The 21,139-nt window shown below is 42.3% G+C and overlaps 1 protein-coding gene across 1 annotated transcript; it reads right to left on the reverse strand.

Moving 5' to 3' along the window:
• Window positions 1-10,215: 10,215 nt before the first annotated feature.
• Window positions 10,216-20,536, reverse strand: NPY1R (neuropeptide Y receptor Y1). The gene is made up of 3 exons (XM_047799284.1): window positions 20,253-20,536; window positions 12,329-13,172; window positions 10,216-12,219 (listed from the first exon to the last, which is right to left on the reverse strand). The coding sequence occupies exons 2-3, from the start codon at window positions 13,025-13,027 to the stop codon at window positions 11,767-11,769; spliced, it is 1,152 nt and encodes a 383-aa protein (XP_047655240.1). The 5' UTR covers window positions 13,028-13,172; window positions 20,253-20,536; the 3' UTR covers window positions 10,216-11,766.
• Window positions 20,537-21,139: the final 603 nt, after the last annotated feature.

Here is a 21,139-nt window from a genome sequence, read left to right on the forward strand (position 1 = left end):
TCCATCGACATATGAATGGATATACAAAACATGATTGATCCATATATTGGAATATTTTTTGCAAGAAAAAAGAAATGAACTATTGATACATGTTGCAACATGGGTAAACCATGAAAACATTTTGCTAAAAGAGGCAAGTCACAAAAGATCACATATTAGATGATCCACTTAATGAAATGCCCAGAATTGGCAAATTCATAGAGGTAGAAACTGGACAGGTGATTGTCAAGGGGAGGGAAGATAAAAGCGTATAAGAAGTGGCTTCTAATGGGTATGGGGTTTTTTACTTCAAATTCGACTTATTTGTTGCTGGTATGTAGAAAAGCAGTTGACTTTTGTATATTTACCTTCCATCCTGCAACCTTGCCATAACTGGTTTTCAGATTTCAGGGTTTTTTTTTTTTTTTTTTTTTTTTTGATTCTTCTATATTTCTACACAAATTGTAATGTCATCTGCAAACAGACTGTTTTCTTATTCCCAATCAGTATACCTTATCTTATCACTTTAGCTAGGACCTCCAGTACTATCTTAAAAAGTGTAATGAGGCATTCTCTTGGGGTGCAATGGGTTAAGGATCTAGTGTTGCCACTGCAGTGGCTTTGGCATGGCCTAAAAAAAAAAAAAGGTGATGGGAACCATACTTACCTCAGTGAGACCTAAGTGAGAAAGCTTCAAGTTTCTTATCATAAAGTATAAGTTTAGCTGTATGTTTTATGTAGATATTCTTTATTAAATTGAGGAAATCACCTTTATGCCTAATTTGTGGAGAGTTTTAATCATGAATTAATAATGCTAGATTTTTCTTTTTTTTTTTTTATGTCTTTTGCCATTTCTTGGGCCACTCCCGCGGCATATGGAGGTTCCCAGGCTAGGAGTCTAATTGAGCTGTAGCCTACGCCAGAGTCACAGCAACTCGGGATCCGAGCCACGTCTGCAACCTACACCACAGCTCACGGAAACACCCGATCCTTAACCCAGTGAGCAAGGCCAGGGACCAAACCCGCAACCTCATGGTTCCTAGTTGGATTCGTTAACCACTGCGCCACGACGGGAACTCCTGTTAGATTTTATCAAATGCTTTTTTCTACATCTATTGATGTGATATTTGTCGTTTTTAGCTTCTTGGTGTTATAAATTGTGTTAATTGATTTTTGAATGTTGAATTAGCCTTGCATACCTAGGATGAAACCCAATTGATCCTGGTGCAATATTCTTTTTACACTTTTGTTCAATTTGCTAATATTTTTGAGGATATTTTCATCTGTGTCCATAAGGGACATGGATATATAGTTTTCTTGTAATGATTTAGTCTCATTTTGATATTAAAGTATGCTAGTTTCATAGAATTAATTAGGGAAGCACTCCCTCTGCTTCTATTTTCTGAAAGACTGCACAGATTTAATGTAATTTCTAACTTAAATATTCAATATAATTTACCAGTGAATCCATCTGGGAATGGTGTTTTCTGTTTTGGAATTTTATTAACAATTGATTCAATTTCTTTAATATATATAGGCATATTCAGTCTATTTTTTTCTTGTGTTAGTTTTGGCTAATTGCGTCTTTAAAGGAATTCTTCCATTTCATCTAAAGTTATCAAATCTATGGGACAGCTGTTTATCGTATCCTTTTATTATTCTTTTAAAGTCCATGAGATCTTTAATTATTGATCCTCTTTCATTTCTAACATTAATAATTTGTGTCCTCTCTATTTCTTAGTTAGCTGTTTCCTCATGGACCTTACTCATCTTTTTAAAGAATGAGCTTTTGCTTTTATTTATTTTCCCTACTGATTTCCTATTTTCAATTTCATTGATTTCTGTTCTATATTTTTTGTTCTGCTTATTTTGGATTTTATTTGCTCTTCTTTTTCTAGTTCCTAAGGTGGAAGTTGAAGTTACTAATTTTAGATATTTCCTATTTCTCTCTCTCTCTCTCTCTCTCTCTCTCTCTCTCTCTTTTAAGGGCCATACCCTTAGCATATGGAAGTTCCCAGGCTAGGGGTCTAACTGTAGCTGCAGCTGCCAACCTACTCCATAGCCACACCAATGCCAGACCTGAGCCATGTCTGTAACCTACACCACATCTCACGGCTATGCTGGGTCCTTAACTGACTGAGCAGGGCCAGGGATTGAACCTGCACCCTCATGGATACTAGTCGGTTTCATTACTGCTGAGCCACAATGGGAACTTCTTATTTTTTAAATATATACATTAATGTTATAAATTTCCCTGTAAACATGGTTTTCACTGCATGCCACAAATTTTGAGAAGTTGTATTTTCACTGTCATTTATTTTAAATTTTTTCTTTTTTCAGAGGGTTCTTCAACTTATGTGTTCCTTGGAATTGTTTTGCTTAATCTCCAAGTATTTGTGGATTTTCCAGCTGTCTTATTGTTATTGACTTTTAGCTTATTTCCATCTTGGTCTCAGAGCAGACATCTTTTGAAATTTTTTGTAATAACTGAACTTGTTGGGTAAAGGAACTGTGATAAATAGGCCTCTAGTGGTGAAAGATGGGGTAGATGTTACATTCAACCGTCCTAGGAGTAGGTCTCAATCTTGGAGTGACCCTTTGAACCAGGAATTCGCAAGGGCTTCTCAGTTTGTTCCCCCGAACCCCGCCACCCTACCACCCCCTGTCCCCCCGCCTCCGGGAGGGATAGAGTGGTTACATTTGGCTGGAGTTCGTGTTTCCTTTCTCCCAGATCAATTAAATTCTGATTAAAAAGAAAAAAAAAACAAAACCCAGGGAGCTCCTGCTGAGGGTCAGCGGGTTAAGAACTCAACATAGTGTCTGTGAGAATGTGGGTTCAATCCCTGGCCGTGCTCGGTGGGTTGAGGATCTGGCATTGCCACAAGCTGCAGCATAGGTCAAAGATGCAGCACAAATTTGGTGTTGTCATGGCTATGGAATAGGCCTCAGCTGCAGCTCCAATTCAAACCCAAGCCTGGGGGCTTCCATATACCACAGATGTAGCTATAAAAAGAAAGAAAGAAAAAAAAAAACCAAAAAACAAAAAAAGGCAAGTTAGGCTCTGATAAAACAATCCCCTTAAGGGCAGATCTTGTTATGAAGCACAGGTTGCTCTGGCATATTTTTAAAAAGTTCTGTTTCCCCTCCTCCTACTGGAGGCACTAGTTTTTCTCAGTATTCACTGTGAAAATGTAGTCAAGTTCCTGGAGGTAAACAAAGAAAGTATTCCTCTCCCATATGGGTCCCCTTGAAGTTTTAACTCTCACTCATCCACTCTAAGCCTCCACCAATTCACCAAGTACAGTTCAAGTTTTTCTGCTCCAGCACCAGTTCTAGCGGAAGTTTCTGCTCCAGTTAGTTGTGATTCTCTGTATCTGCTTGTCTCCCCAACTTGGGGCCAAGTGACCTCACGTCTCTGATGGATCTAAGGAAAGCTGCAAGTTTTCAGTGTGCTCAGTTGTTTACCTGTTAGGACAATGTGACAACTTCCAAACTCCTTACTTTCCTGCCTGGGAACCAGAAGTTGGGGTTTCATTTTAGGATGATGAAAAACCTCTGGAATCATATGGATGTTGATTGCACAACTCCATGAATATCTAAAAAGCCACTGGAAAACACTTTTAAAAAGTAAAATTCAACCCACACACCTATAGCCAACTCATCTATGACAAAGGAGGCAAGAATATACAATGGAGAAAGGACAGCTTGTTCAATAAGTGGTGCTGGGAAAACTGGACAGACACATGGAAAAGAATGACATTATAACACTCCCTAACATCACACACAAAAATAACCTCCAAATGGATTAAAGACCTAGATATAGGACCAGACACTAGCAAACTCTTAGAGGAAAACATAGGCCAAACACTCTCTGACATAAACGACAGCAACATCTTCTCAGATCCACCTCTCAGAGTATTGACAATAAAAACAAAAATAAACACATGGGACCTAATCAAACTTCAAAGTTTCTGCACAGCAAAGGAAACCCCAAACAACACAAAAAGACAACCCACAGAATGGGAGAAAATCTTTGCAAGTGAATCCACTGACAAGGGATTCATCTCCAAAATTTATAAACACCTTCTGCAGCTCCATACCAAAAAAACAAATAACCCCATCCAAAAATGGGCAGAAGATCTAAACAGACAGTTCTCCAAAGAGGACATACAGATGGCCGAGAAACACATGAAAAGATGCTCAACATCACTCATTATTAGAGAAATGCAAATCAAAACCACGATGAGGTACCACCTCATACCAGCCAGATTGGCCATCATCAAAACGTCTACAAACAATAAGTGCTGGAGAGGGTGTGGAGAAAAAGGAACCCTAGTACACTGTTGGTGGGATTGTAAATTGGTGCAACCCCTGTGGAAAGCAGTGTGGAGATTCCTCAGAAAACTAAACATACAACTACCATTTGACCCAGCAATCCCACTTCTAGACATCTATCCAGAGAAAACCATGACTCGCAAAGACACGTGTACTCGATGTTTATTGCAGCACTATTCACAATAGCCAAGACATGGGAACAACCAAGATGTCCATAGACAGAGGAGTGGATCAAGAAGATGTGGTACATATACACAATGGAATATTACTCAGCCATTAAAAGGACCGAAATACTGGCATTTTTAGCAATATGGATGGACCTAGAAATTGTCATGCTAAGTGAAGTCAGCCATACAATGAGACAGCAACATCAAATGCTTTCACTGACATGTGGAATCTGAAAAAAGGACAGACTGAACTTCTTTGTAGAACAGATGCTGACTCATAGACATTGAAAAACTTATGGTCTCCAGAGGAGACAGTTTGGGGGGTGAGGGGATGTGCTTGGGTTGTGGGATGGAAATCCTGTGAAATTGGATTGTTATGATCATTATACAACTACAGATGTGTTAAATTCATTTGAGTAATTAAAAAAAATCATTAAAAAAAAAGCGAATTTGAAATTCCTGCTATGGTGCAGTGGGTTAAGGATCTGGTGTTGTCCATGAAGTGGCTCGGGTTACTGTGTTGGCCTAGGTTTGATCCTGGATCTGGCACATGTGTTAAGGATCCAGTGTTGCCACAGTTGTGGCATAGGTTTCAGCTGCAGCTCAGATTTGATCCCTAGCCCAGGGACTTCCATATGCAGTGAGTGTAGCCAAAAAAGAAACAAAGTGAATTTTATGGCATGCCGATTATATCTCAATAAAACAGTTGTGTAATGCCATCGGTAAACTTTGCTTCAGTATGTTTTTTGGTTTAATGAAATACCATTCACCCTTTTAATTGATGGTCCTCTGGGTCGTCCCCCAGGCAGCATTCAAGAATTAGGAGTCTGGAATTTCTGTTGTATCTCAGTGGAAATGAATCTGACTAGTACCCATGAGAACATAGATTCGATCCCTGGCCTCACTCAGTGGGTTAAGGATCCAGAGTTGCTGTGAGCTGAGGTGTAGGTCTCAGACTCTGCTCGATCTGGTGTTGCTATGGCTGTGGCGTAGGCTGGCAGCTGTATCTCCGATTCAACCCCTAGCTTGGGAACCTCCATATGCATCTGGAGCAGCCCTAAAAAGACAAAAAAATAAAAATAAGAATTAGGAGTCTGGTAGGTAGCAGTCCTTGTCCTAAGACTCTATTCAGACAGTGGTTCCCCAGCCTCTGGGTTGGAGCATGAGACCATGTGTGGTGATGCTCTAGGCTCCAAAGAGGAAGGTTGGCAGAAATTAGTCAGGTTTCAGCCCCACCGATTTATTGGGAAAATAACCTCAGGAGATGACTTAAGCATTAGCTGGGAGACTAGAAAGACTAGGCGTTGTACAAACCAGGAGGGCAGAGGAGGACACCTAGAGAAAGAAGAGCAGATTTGCACTGATAACACTTGGTTGAGACAGATCTGTGTCTCATCTCCGCAACTGGGCCTGAATCACCAAAATTAGGAATTTGTGTTAGATCTCAGAGGATGAAAAGATCTATTTTCTATCTTTCTATGATTAAGACTGGGGTAGATAGGAGTTCCCATTGTGGCGCAGAGGAAATGAATCTGACTAGGAACCAAGAGGTGGCAAGTTCAATCCCTGGCCTCATTCAGTGGGTTCGGGATCCAGCATTGCCATGAGCTATGGTGTATGTCGAAGACACAGCTGGGATCTGGCATTGCTGTGGCTGTGGTGTAGGCTGGAGGCTACAGTTCCAATTAGACCCCTAGCCTGGGAACCTCCATATGCTGCAGGTGCGGCCCTAAAAAGAGAAAAGACAGGAGAAAAAAAAAAAAAAAAAGATTGTAGTAGATAAAGGTCAAGAATGATCCAATATGGGAGTTCCCGTCATGGCGCAGTGGTTAACGAATCCGACTAGGAACCATGAGGTTGCAGGTTCGGTCCCTGCCCTTGCTCAGTGGGTTAACGATCCGGCGTTGCCGTGAGCTGTGGTGTAGGTTGCAGACGTCGCTCAGATCCCGCGTTGCTGTGGCTCTGGCGTAGACCAGTGGCTATAGCTCCGATTCGACCCCTAGCCTGGGAACCTCCATATGCCGCGGGAGCGGAAAAAAAAAAAAAAAAAAAAAGAATAAAATCTGCAGTTACTCTTAAAAAAAAAAAAAAAAAGAATGATCCAATAATGGAAAGATTATGTGAATGAAAAAAACGTTACCTGCAATATCAATAACCAAAAGATATCGAAGCCATCAAGCCTTCACCTTACAGGTGAGCACTGAGGGAACTCAGGATGGTGACACGCTGCCACCATCAAACAAACCATAAGACATCAGCCACCCCCAACTATGCACCTGAGGGGTCTCAGGATGGGAAAGCACAAGATGCTGGCCCTGGATGGCTGAAGTGCATATCAAAGGAATAATTTCAGTGAGCACAGACTATTGCATCTTCTCGTACATAGAAAAGTGCTAAATTTTATTAACTTGAGATGTCTGGTTTTCTTTAATTGACAGTAATCTTGTGATGTGCCCACTGTTCCTGCAGAGAAGTTCTTCCTTGCCAAAGGAATTCAGAAATGAGACTGAATGTGAGAAAGTAAGGGAGGGTTCACTGAAGTGAGAAACATACCTCTTAAAGAGAGGTGGTCAAGAGGTTAGCAGCTGCTCCACGGTTCTCTGGCACTGGTTATAAGGAGCATCCAATTGCATGGGTAGAATATTCAATGGGAAGGAGAGATTTGGGGGTCCTACTCCTTAATTTTCATTCCAGCTTCACCTTCCTGAAGAGAGGAGTTATTTTTGGCCTAATCGAGCCTTGATCAGAAGTGCCATGACATCAGTCCATGATTAGAACTTCTCATATGCATAGCTAACTTTATTATAATGAGGGCATAATGAGCAACAGCTTACATTCTGTCGCTGGAGATTTACACCATTTTCCCGCCTTTCTGTCTGCCTCTGGGATACCTATCACCCCAAAATGTATGACTTCCTATCAGTCTGGAGGTTCCCAATTGTCTTTGCCCATGGGCATCACTGTCTGCACGATGTGGAATTTCCTGCCATTTGGCCTGTGCTCCCCTTTCTCTGCTCATACCTGCTATAATACCACTACATGGTCCTTGTTGTAAAACCTCCTATCTATCCTGGCTCCTCCCTTACCTCTTCAGAGCAGAGAGGATCTGAGAGGCTGCCTCCCCAGCTTGAAGTCCTCAAAAAGCCTGCCAAATAAACCATGATTCTGAAATTTCAGGTTGCATGTTTTTCTCAGTCAACAAACAGGTGAGGCAGAGGTGGAGGAAATCGGCCAGAATTTATAGGGAAAGTTCTTGATGTATGTTAAAGACTTATCATCAGTGAGTCTCTGCTGTGGCACACTGGGCTAGAAATCTGACTGCAGTGGCTCAGGTCACTGTGGAGGAGTGGGTTGGATCCCTGGCAAGCACAGTGGGTTAAAGAATCCAGCACTGCCACAACTGTGGCTTGGGTCACACCTGTGGCTTGGATTTAATCCCTGGCCAGAGAACTTTCATATGCTGCATGTGCAGCCATAAAAACAAAAGACAACAAAAACTACTCATTATCAGAAACCAAACAGCCTGAATTTGAACCTGGCAGTGATTCACTAGTTGAGCAACACTGGACAAGTTACGTAACATCTCTGTGCTTCAGGTTTCTCTGATACATGAGGAGAGCAATAGCAATACTTTATAGGGTAGTTTGTGATAAGCTATGTAAGTGATAATTTGTATTAGAAATTAAGAAATAAATAGCAATGGAAATAAACCAATTGTAAAATTGTATGTTTTAAAAATATATAAACCCATACCCAATGTGTTGCATACACATTCACATGCAAACATTAATAAAGACCTCAGTAAATGAAAGAAATTTGAGAAATCTTATTAATTTGACCCAGAAAGCAATGCTCTCTTTCTCATGGGCTCCAACTCTTACATGTTGTTACATCTAACACGTTGTTTGATGAACCAAGGGAATAGGCAGATGAAAAAAAAAAGCGGGGGTGGAGACTGAAACAATCTCTGTCTCCTTGAGAAACTATATTTCAGAACAATACTTGATTGCTGAGAAAAGCAATCTTGACTATGAGGAAGGCACAACAGTGCCATAAACTCACTGAACAGGGCTGGAGTTGTCTCTGGGACCCTAGCTTAAATTTGCCTCCTTCCACCACATTTACTCTTGGTGGAGAAACACTTCACAGTCAAAATATAAATTCATTTGGCTGTCAAACTTTGAAGGTATTGTAAGATGTGCACGTACATATCCTTGGAATTTTGTGGAATATAATATCTAGTTAACAATAAAGAATGGTAGTATGAATAATCAGATTCTATTTTAAGCAGAATTCCCTAAGAAGAGCTATGAATATTACAGCCATTTTCTCTCAACGGTTCCACCTCACTCCCCTCTGTAGCCAAAGTCTGAACAAAGGTGAACAGTATTGTTATGCCCTAATAACATAACTTGTCAGGAAAGAAAGATAACTTATTTCCTAAAACTCTACCATGGGGTCAGCACACTGATGGGTTCGTAGCACCAGTCAGACCTTGGGTTTGGTCCTTGTTCCACCTGCTATTTAGGGTAGGGCTCAAATTATTCATTGAGCTTCAGTTGCCTTTTCTGTGAAGTGGTCACATCAGCCACACATCTCCACAGGGACTTCTGCACTTGACATAGCCCGCACATGCAAAGTGTTTAAAAATTCTGGCTATAATCATTTCAGTATTAATTTCTATAAGCTGCATTATAATTACACCCTGTAACTAAACTAATCACTGATTTTTATTCTTAAGTGTCAAAAAACCCAGGGATTGGTCTGTGTTTCATATGCATGTTTATTTCCTCTTTAATCACAATAGATCTGTAGTGCACCCTAGACTTCACTACTAGTTCATTGATGTTTTTGGATAAAAGACTATTTGGTATTTATGAAAATCTCATTATTTATGAAAACCTAAGGAATCAGCAACCTCTACGGCGAACGAGGATCCTAGAAATGGCATCTCAGCAAATGTGCTGACAAAAAAAAAAAAAAAAAAAACACCTGCATAATTAACACTGTTCTCAAGCAGCAGTTTGTTTCCATAGCACCTAAGGAGAGAAAGACAAAATTTCCCATTAGTTCCCCTAAAGTAGAAAACACCAGGTAGTTTAAGGTGGTGGCAAGGGAAAATGAGGGTATTTTCTAATATGCATGAAAGGTTGGTTTTAGAATTTTTTTCTTTGTTCAGTTAACTAAAAGTCATTCTTAGGCTCTAATTTGAATTCACATTAATATTCAAAGTAAAAGACTGACATTTATTTCACTTGCCAAGACTAATCGTGCAAGTTTCTAAAATCTAAAATGTGATTTTTGCTTCATTTAGGTTTGTTTAGGAAGGAAAATAACATAATAAAAGAGAAAATATCTCCTTGGTAAAGATGAATTAAGGAGGAGGAGTCCAAGGAAACACCAGGGTGTAATGTCAACGATCATAAAGGAGAAGGAAGGATTTGGGTCATTACTTATTCATCTGATTGTTTTAGAAATTAAAAACAAAATAAAACCAAAAAAAAAAAAAAAAAACACCAAGGACTTGGCCCTGTTCTAAACGCCCTGGGACACAGAGTCAAGTGAAACAGTTTCTGCCTTCAGGAAGCCGGGCCGGGCCATCAAGGGTTACACCACAGGGTAGAAAACACATCCTGAGCAAGCAGAGGATGCTGTGGAATTTTATGGGAGGGAAGACAAGAGGCTAAAAAAGAAAAAAGAAATGACGCTAAAGAGATACACAAGAGATCACTCAGAAAAAGCAGAAAGAATTTTAATAAAGAGAATATCTGCCCTTTGAAAACCAAACACATTTAATACTTTGTGTAATACATCAAAGACAGGTCTTGTTCTTTAAAATCTTTTCCCTCTCTGTGATTCTCAGCCCCATCATGGTTACAGGGCACGTGAAATGAAGTACACAAATGTGACACCATAATTCAGTCTACAGGATATGACTGATAAGGCTCTGCAAGGCACACAGTTCACACAAGTTAACATGGGCTTCATGACACATCTTGTTTTCAGTATGACCCCCGCTGGCCAGGCTGGACATTCTTCAACTTTGTACCTTGGGAACCTTTGAAAGGTGGACATTGAAAGTAAAAAAAAAAGGGTTACTCTATAGGCACTGATGTATGGAAAATACACTTTGCGGTTATACATACTCTAAGCTGGAATTAAATGCCTTTCAATTACATGTATATTTAAGCTAAAAGCTTGACAAACACGGAACAGTCTGTGAAGAATGGAAAGCCTCTTGACCGTTAACTCACAGAAATATAATTCAACTAGCAGTAGCATTACCAATTTATGTGTTAAACTAATTACTCTGAAATCCTTTGGTTGTCAGGGTCCAAAATAAATGTGAAGTCAGAGAACTATTTTCCCACTTAATTATTGTGGGCAGCCCAATTCCACCACAGTATTCACAGTTAAGAAGTATTTTTAAATGCATTTCATATCTTAAGTGATCATCAATAAGAAGCAAATTAGATTCAAACTTAAATTTTTTTAAATGCAAATTACTTTCAAATGACTTCAAACTAGGGATATAGGACAGAGACTCTTCATAGCTCACATCCTGAAAGCTGCTCTTGCAGGCTGTCCTTTGTGACAGGCAAATAGGATATCTATTCTTACCCAGAACTGCTTGACCAACTGACAATCTCCTCTCTTGTTACGACAGTCCAATCAAAGGAGAACATCAGGGTCCTGCTCTAAAGTCAGTGGACAGTAACACTTTAAAGAAACTTCATTCTAATAAATACAATATAAGAGCCTTTATAGCATATGCATAAGTTTTTTTTTTCTCTTTTTACAGATGCATTTGTGGCAAATGTAAGTTCCCGGGCTAGGGTTCGAACTGGAGCTGCAGATGGGGCCTACACCACAGCCACGGCAACACTGGATCTGAGCCGAATCTCTGACCTACACCGAAGCTTGGGGCAATGCCAGATCCCTAACCCACTAAGCAAGGCCAGGGATAGAACTCGAATCCTCATGGACTAGATGTCGGGTTCTTAACCCAATGAGCCACAATGGGAACTCCAGTATATGCATAAGTTTACAAAAAAGCACTTCAAAGACGTCTGGTCAGAACTATTGCCAGAAGATTCCAAAACCCATCTGTTTGGTTCCAAATATGATGGTGGCTATGACAAAAGCAGTAAAAAGCAACACAAGACAATCATGGCCTTCCTTAAGTGATTTCAACTCCATTCCTTGGGAGAACAGGTAGTGAGCATCTGTGGCAGGTTGTTCTTTCTAAAGCAAGTGTCACCTGGGGCCATAGGCTTAGGCAGGTTCAGATCTTTTCATTATCATCACTGTGGATCTTTTTCAGTGCGACTGGGCTTGCTTGCTTCAGAGATGTCTTAGAGACATCGGTGTGCATGGTAGACATGGCAATCACCTCATAGTCATCGTCCCGAGACCGGAAATCACAAAAGTTAAAGAAGAACTGCAGGTCTCTCTGGAAGTTTTTGTTCAGAAAGCCGTAAAAGATGGGGTTGATGCAGGTGGAAATCATGGCTGTGAGGTGGCAGAGCAGGAACAAGAGGTTATGGTTACATGTGGCAATGATCTGATGATTCCAATCAAACACGGTATTGAAGATGGTGAGAGGCAGCCAGCAGACTGCAAAGGCCACCACGATGGACAGCAGCATGACATTGATTCTTTTGGTTTCACTGGACCTGTATTTATTGTCTCTCATTTTGTCCATCATGTTGTTTCTTCTTTTTAAGCGTATGTAGATCTACAGAAAGGGAAAAAAAAATGAGTTCAAATTGAACCACTCGTTTAATGAGGAATCCTGGGGAAAGAAGATTAAAAACGCAAACAGGAGGGGTGGAAACTTCTCTTACCTTAAAGTAGCAAATAAATATAAAACAAAGTGGTCCAAAATACTGCAGCACCAAGAGGAGAGTGGTATAAGATAGCCGATGAGAGTCTGACGGAAATTTGTCAAAGCAGACGTACTTGTCCTTGAACGCATCCAGCGTCACATTCTGGAAGGGCTCATCAGTCAATACCTGGTAGATCAGGAAGGGCAGAGAGGAAGCCACAGCCAGGAACCAAATGACAGCAATACCTACATAAGCGTGTCTATTACTCGGCCTCCAGCCCCGAGGGTTGATGATCAGCTGATGCCGTTCCACAGCAATGAGGACCAAAGAGAAAATGGACACAGTGATGGAAACACACTGCACAAATGGGTTCAATTTGCACATCACCTCGCCAAATACCCAGTGGTCCATCAGCGTGTAGACAAATGTGAAGGGGAGACACATGATGGCAACAAGCAGGTCTGAGAAGGAAAGATTCACAATCAAGATGTTGGTGACATTTCTCATCTCCTTCTGTTTCAAGATGATGATGATCAAGGCCAGGTTTCCAGAGACCCCAAGAATGATGACAGCTCCATAAGCAAGAGCTAATGTGAATATCATGGCCAAGGGAAGATGACAATCATCATTTTCAAAAGCCAAAAACTGGGAATTCTTCTCTGAAAAGTTATAGTAGATTGAATGGTTTTCCACCTGAGAAGATAATGTTGAATTCATTTTGATTGGTTTGGCTGTTGAAGGTGAATTCAGACAACTGGACAGTGTGTTTCCTCAATACAAGTCAAATACGCAACTTGTTCTTCACATTGGAATCCACTGCACAAAATTATCCTGAATTCTTCATTCCCTTGAACTGAACAATCTGTAGAGAAAATGACCAATGGCTTTACTAACTTTATAGAGGGCTGTCAAAAGGAACTCTGACTTATCCTACTGTTTAAAATGAAGACACTGAAATAAAGAGATAAAATGTATTCCGTATAAACATCTTTTTTAATTTTTTTAAATTTATCTTTTTACTGCTACACCTATGGCATATGGAAGTTCCCAAGCTAGGGGCTGAATCAGAGCTGCAGCTGCTGGCCTACACCAGAGCCACACCAAAGCCAGATCCAAGCCTCATCTGTGACCTACACCACAGCTCATGGTAATGACGGATCCTTAACTTAACTCACTGAGCAAGGCCAGGGATTGAACCTGCATCCTCATGGATCCTAGATCCAAGATTCATTTCCACTGAGCCATGAGAGGAACTCCTAAACATCTTTTTTAAATAGCAGAAACAATTCAAACATTTTGAAAAAAATCTAGTAACGCTTTTAATTGGACATACTTACACGTGAGTTTCACCAAAGTATAGTTATCTGTACACTAGCAAAGTGTGTGTAAATCCCATGCTCAAAGCCTTACATAAACAACCATCAGCACATTCCTAAACATGGTAGGAATATGAATGTATAACAAAAGACTTAATGCTCAGATTAAAACATGAAAAAGATATGAAAGTGACAAAGAAAAACAAAAAAAATGTTACCTAATTCTTCCTTTTACTATAAAAAAGAAAGAATGAATCAAGTGGTACTCATTGCTCTACCACACTGAGCTGCTCTTTTGGGTGGACTATTTGGCACAAGTACATTCAAAAGGAGATGATAAATATAGTGAAGCATCAAGAAACATGGTCCCATGAAGGACGGATGGAAGAGAAGATGTTTAATCCAGAAAAGACTTACCCAAATGGCACAGACATCTCACATTTGAATGAGTAGCCTATGGCTCAGAATACTATATCTACTCAAGTTAGAAAGAGGACCAAGGAAAGTGGGATTACATTGAAAATATTTCAGGAGTTCCTCCAGGGTGCACTGGGTTAAGAATCCAACTACAGAGGCTCGGGTTGCAGCTTCGGCTCGGATTCAATCCATGGCCTGGGAATTGTCATATGCTGTGGGTGCAACCTTAATATATATACATATATTTCACATCACTGTGAGGAACAAACATTTCATCAAAAGGAATGAAACCCCTGCAAAGCCAGCAAGTGTTCCACACATAAAGGTTTATAACCACCCTGCAAAAGACGGGGACATTCTCACATTGTATGGAATAGTCAACTGGTTAAGTTGGAAGATCTTTCTGACTTTAAGATTCAAGAGTTTTATTAACATGACAGCCACTTCAAAGGATTTCTAAAGTTGTAGTCTTATAAACAACCCCCTTCCCCACTACACAGTACAAATACAATGCAGGGATCTGAATTTCAGTCTTTTTGACTGTTCACAGCATTTTGTGATGGGAATACCCTTTTCTTACCCACAAAACAAATCAAAGACAATAGTCTTGTAGAGCTTAAAACCTCCTTTTCAAAAAAAAAAAATCTGATTTCCCTTGATTACTAAGTAAATATACATGAGAGATGAGGTTTCTTAGGTTAATTCACAGGGCACTGTGCCTGTGTTAAGAGAGGGGACTGCATTTCTTTCTTTCTTCTCTAAGGACAATAAAGAAAATCATGCAGATTTACTTCTATTGAAAAGGAGATAAATTTAACGAACGAAATGTGCCTTTGCCTTTTAACGATGCCTCTATGGAATCTTTCCTTGGTTGTTTTTGCTTTCTAGAATATGGGGTGTTTTTTATTATGAGACTATAAGTTGGCCTTATAAAACTGATGACTGAAAATACAGGCAGTTACCACTTGGTGAGAAGGCAAGTATCAGGGCTAGGAAAGGTGAGGGATTGGTAAAGGATTGTTGGTAAAGGATTGTTACCAACTTGGGTTCTTGGTCTCCTGAATCAAGAGAAATTGACAAAAGGCCAGACAGGAAAATTCAGGCAAGGCTTTTTTGGGGCCCCTGCTGCAAGTGGGGGGAGGGAGCAGAAACGAGCAACAGGTTCTCTTGCTTGCTAGCTGAGGGAGGGGAAGGGGTGAGCTGATTATTTACATATGATGAAGGTAGGGGTGGGTCCCAGATCTGGCCAGAGGAGTGCTTAGGTGTTCTACCGACCTTCTCAGTGGTGTGTGAGCAGTGGGGCACGTGTAGTTCCCTGCTTTTGCTTCCAACACTCTGCTTTTGCTCTGGCTCTTCAGAAGTGGCAGCTGGGATTTCAGGGTTTTTTGTATCTACTTGCCCATAACTTACCCCAACTGCTGCATAGCTGGAGTTATTTTTAGTCCCTTACAGTTTCTTTGTATTTTTTTTTTGCTCAAGAAGATGTCTGTCCAGTGGCTGCAAGCACTGCAGCACTGCAAGCACTGCAGCCACTTCAGCAAATGGTCCCAAGCCCCTTAGAAACACTCTCCTATATGTCATAGCCCACAACAACTCCTGAACTTCTGTGGTGTCAACTTCTCCTCTCAAGAATATCAAAGGGTAGAATATCCATGTCTTTCAGTGTCAGAACAAACCTGGAGGAAGCAAGTGCTCATCTCCAAATTCTTTGGAAATTTCTCACTTAAGAATTCCAGAAAATTCTGCATCATCCTTCATGCTCAGGTTGCTAGCAAGATGTTTAACATGACTTCTCATTTATCTGGGGTTTTCTTCATTATTTAAAGTAGACAAAGCATGACAGGAAATCACTTCCTCTGACCCCCCCACCCCCACCCCGGCCAGCTCCCCATCAGCACAGAGCACCAGGTGAGACTTGGCAGGTACAGCCAGAGAGCACCTTCTTTCTTTCTCCTTTTTTCCTTTCCTTTTCTTTCTTTTTCTTTTCTGTTCTGTTTTTTTTTTTTTTCTTTTTTGGTTAGATGACTTCTTTGTATTTTATGCCTGTGCCCTCTTTTTGATTTGTGTGAATGTATTGTTTTTGATTTGTGGTTGCCCTGTTTTTCAAGTATATTAACCCCTTCCTCTATCTGCTTACTTTAGACTGATAGTCCTATAGGCTCAAACACATTGTTAAAGAGTCTAGATCTTATTCTCCTTCCCCACATTTTGATTTTGATGTCCTTTTTCACTTCCTCATGTTTACTCTTTTGCTGTTCCCTGTGTTTATCATCACATTCATAAAAAGTTTTTTTTTTTTCTTTTGACACGTATGCTGGCTTATTTAAGTGATTAAGACCCCTACTCTGCCTCTTATTCCTGGCCCAACAACGCCACTGTGAATGCTTTGTACCATGTGGGGGGGAGGGCGCCTTTCATATCAAGTGTTCCTGGCCATCATCAGCTCCTGCATCCTGGCCTCTCCCTCTTCTCAGTACCTGTTCAAATTCTATCCAGCTTCCAAAGCACCAGTTAGTCTCTTGAATCCTTAATTGGCCCCTTTCAATTGCAACATAACCTCTTTAAGGTGATACCATGTATGTCTAAATAGTTCCTTGCATATATTCAATTTAGAATAAAATTATGTCCATGACATCTGCATAGATGGAGGAGTAGGTTCTTGGGTGAGTTCATACTAACATCAATAGCTGAATCCTGTTGACTAGAAAAAAAAAAAACACACAACACAAAAGTTGCGAATTGTGTTTTATTCAGCAGACTTGCTGAAGACTCAAGTTGGGAGGGCAGCTTCTCACATCCCTGTGAACCATTACTGTTCCCAGGTGAGAGAGGAGCCAGACTATACAGGAGTTTTGGCAACAAAGACTAGGTAGTGAGAACATCAAAAGCTTATTAATAATTAAAGAAAGCTGGACATTTCGAGTGAATGAATTTAGCACTTTTCTGTGTATGGGAAGATGCAAGAGTCCTGGCTCACTGAAATAATTTCTTTGCTATGTACTGCCGCTGTCTGGGGCTAGTGTCCTGTGCTTTCCCATCCTGAGTCCCTCAGGGGCCACAATCCTGGGCAGCTGTGATGTGATAGCTTGATGACTGCAACATCCTTTGTTTTCTGATATGGTAGGTGGCATTCTTAGTACAGACTATCACAGTCCTTTTACATGCAAAATGGATGCTCATTATAATAGTCCTTTTATTAAGTGAGGTATATGGTGGTGGGTGTTCTAGTTTGTGTCAAAAAAAGGGGAGGGGATTGTTTCTGAAAGAGAATTCATTCATCCAATAAATATTTACTGAACACTATTTTGTGTCAGGTGGAGTTTTAGTGGAGACAACGGTGAACTTTCCCATTGAGTTTCTAGCCTTGTGGGCAGATAAAGACAAAAAATAACTCCTTAAAAGAGACAGTACACCAGATGGTAGTAAATCCTATGAGGAAAAATAAAGTAAGGAAAGGGAACTACTGGGATTGGGGGGCAGCGAGGGAGGGGGGCACTTATCACTGGGTGGCATGTGAGTTAAGACCGGACAGGGAGGGCGGGAGGAAGCCAGGCAGACTCAGGGATGCAAATCAGGTGGAGAAAACAAAGGTGAAACCCTTAAGACCGGAGTATGTTATGCATTAAACAGATGAAAAGGGACGTGAATAAGGGACAGACTCTAGGGTAGTGACTGGAAAGGGAAGCAGAAGAAGAGAAGACTCTCTGGGGCCTTATTCCTAGGATCTTTGACCTCCTCTAACAAAGATGGGAGAGTCTTCGGTGAAGGAATGCAGTTCTATGAGGTTTAAAAAATCACTACCCTAGCTATTGCTTTCAAGGACTTAAGAGAGAGAAGAAGGCTAATGCAATAATTCAGGTGAGAGATAACAGAGGCACAGACCATGGTGTCTGCAGTGAAAAGAAAGAAAAATAGAAGGTTTATATCCACTAACTGACCTTGACAAAATTCAATACATATGGGAATTAATGCAAGACTCCCCTGGTGGCCCACAGAAAAACCTCACCATGCCGTCACTGTTACGGCTCTGGTTCAATCTCTGGCCTTGGAAATTCCCCATATGAGAGTTAATGCAAACATTCATTACATTTTTACAATATATGGGCTACAAAACTTTCTTTCAGATGAGTTTAGATTCAATAGACTGAAACTCTACTGTGATAGCTTTGGAATTACATTTGCTAGAGGAACAGCAGTTTTCTATTAAGTAGGAATTAACTTAGGTATACAGAAAATGCAACTTTATTATTTTTTTTTTGGTGTATTTGAAAAATCTCCTTTGCTAAGTGCATGTCATCCCAGTTGTGTAAAACAGTTCTGCATTGAATAAAATGTGTACTTTCAGCCTACCTTAGTGTAATCTCAAGAATGAATAATGGTCAGAAAATAACAATATTGAGAAAGAATTTATATACATCATCTTTGCAAAAGAAAACGATTTGATATTTACTATATATGCCAATAGCTATTTCTAAAATAACGTATGCAACTCCAGACATTGCAAAAAATAAAGGTGGTTAAACCTCAATAGAGCCGTCAAGTGTCTTTAGAACCAAAAGAGACACTAGTTCATCACCAGTTGGCAAATTAGCCCCCTTCCTAAGGGAAATATCCTTCCCTCTTCCAATTAGAACGGTGGCCTTTACTGCTTGCTGTTCTTAGTGATGTTCATCCCTGAAAATAAAGCTTTCTGGTCATAACCTGCCACAGATACATTCTGTCACATACTCAGAACTGGCTGCTCACCTCCCTGTTTTTGGAAAAGAAATGTCTGCCTTGTTACACATGCCCTCCCAAAGTTATTGCTAGTTTATCCACATGAGTTACATAATTCTGTTCTTTTCCCCTCCAAGAGGGTTTGCTCAACAGACAGCACCTTAAACCAATAAGGAAAGCTAATAAAGCAGCAGTCACCCACTGCAGAGCACTCAAGTCTTTACTCCCGGGTGGGGAGCCTCGCCAGCTGGTTTTTGCTTTCTTGCTTGTCGGGGGAAGCAGTGTGTGGTCTAGAGGCTGACAGCCTCTGTTGCTGGGGATCCTGCTCAGGCAGAGCCTGGCAAGCTCTGGGCTCCCCCTGACAGTGTGCCACCCAGCAAGGTACGCTTTCCCGGGGGATCCTGGTGGGCAGGGCAATTCTGAGCTCTGAGATGGATCTAAATAAAAAGGAAAAAGGAATGTCAAAACACGCCCCCCGCCCCCCCTCCCCGGGTTTTTCCTGAGTTACCAAAGTACAAATGGGATGTGTTTGTCTAAATTCCAGCCCGCAGGCTCCCGCGCCCACGCCCACCTTTTTCATATTGTGTAACTAGGTGAACTGCCCCCAACTGGCTTCATTCCTAACACCTCCCACCCGGAGCGCCACACACACACACACACACACACACACACACACACACACTCACTCACTCCCACAGGCCACCCATCTGTCAGGGGGCGCCTCTACCCATAATGATAAGACTAGCAAAACAGAAAACATCCTCAACAACCAGAACCAAAGAAGCAGAGCCCAAACTCAGTTTTCACTGATCCAATATCAGTCTTTAAAACATTTCCTCTCTCTCCTCTACTTGGGACCAACGAACCATTCTGAGGTCGCATCTATCTCCAGTCCTTTGGCAACCCCTTACCCAGCTGGCCTGCACCCTCACTGGTATAAAAAGGAGCTGAAGAGTTAGATGGCGAAAACTCGAAGTAGGGAACCGGGTTCAGGGTGTCTCTCCTAAGTCGCAGCGCCCAACTAGAGGCGCGGGTACCGGGGAGCAGAGCTCCATCAAACTCGTGCCCGGGCGCCCACGGGGGTCCGGGGCGGCTCCCCGCGGACACGTGCAGCGCGCGCGGCGAAGGCGGACCCGCCAAACCTTCCTCCCCGGAGGTCCCAGCGGCGCGTTCCTCCGCAAAAGCCCGCGGGGGCTCCGGAAGGATGCCAAAGCCAGCGAAAGAGGGAGACGGCGTTTCACTGGAGTCCGAGGACCTCGGACTCCATGCAGAACCCGGTCACCGGGCTCCGCTCTACACCGCAGGCAGTCCCGGGTAGCAAGTGGTTCCGAGCATCCCCGCCCGCACGGGGACCGAGCTAAAGGCTGCCTGCGCGCCAGCAGCTCCCTGGAGCCCATTTCGCCGCTCGCGTGCCTGTTCTTCTTTCCATCCGTCACCTCATCAGTGACATTTCTCAAAAAGTCAGTCCCTTAAAAGGTGTTCTCGAAACTTACCCTCTCCGCTGGATCCGTCTTTTAGCCCGTTTATTAAAGTGGGAAGGGCGGGTGTGGAAAGCAGCGGAGCGCGGACAAAGATCGCAACTCAAATCCTAAGGATCAGGGAGTATGAAGAGCCGCCCCTGAAGCTGGGCTCCACCTCGTCCCGGCCACGTGACGGCCTCGGGCGGTGCCGCAGCCCCCCGCACCCCTCTCAGCGGACTCGCCCGGGCTGCCCAGGGATGGGGAGGAGGCGCGGGGAGCAGCGCTCTGTGGACCCACGCGCAGGGGTGGAGGGTGAACGTTAGGCGATCCGCCGGCCCAGAGCGAGGGACGGAAGGAGGCTCTGTGCCGGCTGAGGTCGCGCCTGTAGGCCTGGGCGGTCGGTGCCACCTCGCGGCCGAGGCTGTGCCGGCGGAGCCCGCTATCGAGAAACTGAGCGAAAGCCAACGCCGGGCAGGGGCGCGAAGCCCACCGCGACTGCGCTGGCCATGCGTCCCTCGCCTTCCCTCGTGACGTCCCGAGTCTCTTACGCCAGGCCCAGAAGTTTTTTTCTTTTTAACAGTGAACAAAGGGAAAAGCTTTCAAAAGCAGAAGTAGCGAATCTAGCATAACATGGACTGGGCTTTTAAAAGCGCTCTTACTCTCCACCGGGAAAAAAAGCCTTGAGTCAGATTTGTTCCCAGAGCTGCTGCTTTCACGGCAGTGCGAGGAGCGGAACATTTTCCTGCTGGTCAGAAAGACAAGGCCATTTCCTGGATCCTTAACCTACTACCGCGCTGAACAGTATGACGACGGAAGGAGAGAATAGAATGTACACAGAGTACACGACGATGCAAAGCCTTCCTGGTGATTCAGGCTAATAGCGGGCACACTGATCTCAGATGCTTGACATCGTTATGCTT

The sequence above is a fragment of the Phacochoerus africanus genome, chromosome 10, assembly GCF_016906955.1.
Source record: "Phacochoerus africanus isolate WHEZ1 chromosome 10, ROS_Pafr_v1, whole genome shotgun sequence".
Classification (NCBI taxonomy): Eukaryota; Metazoa; Chordata; class Mammalia; order Artiodactyla; family Suidae; genus Phacochoerus; species Phacochoerus africanus.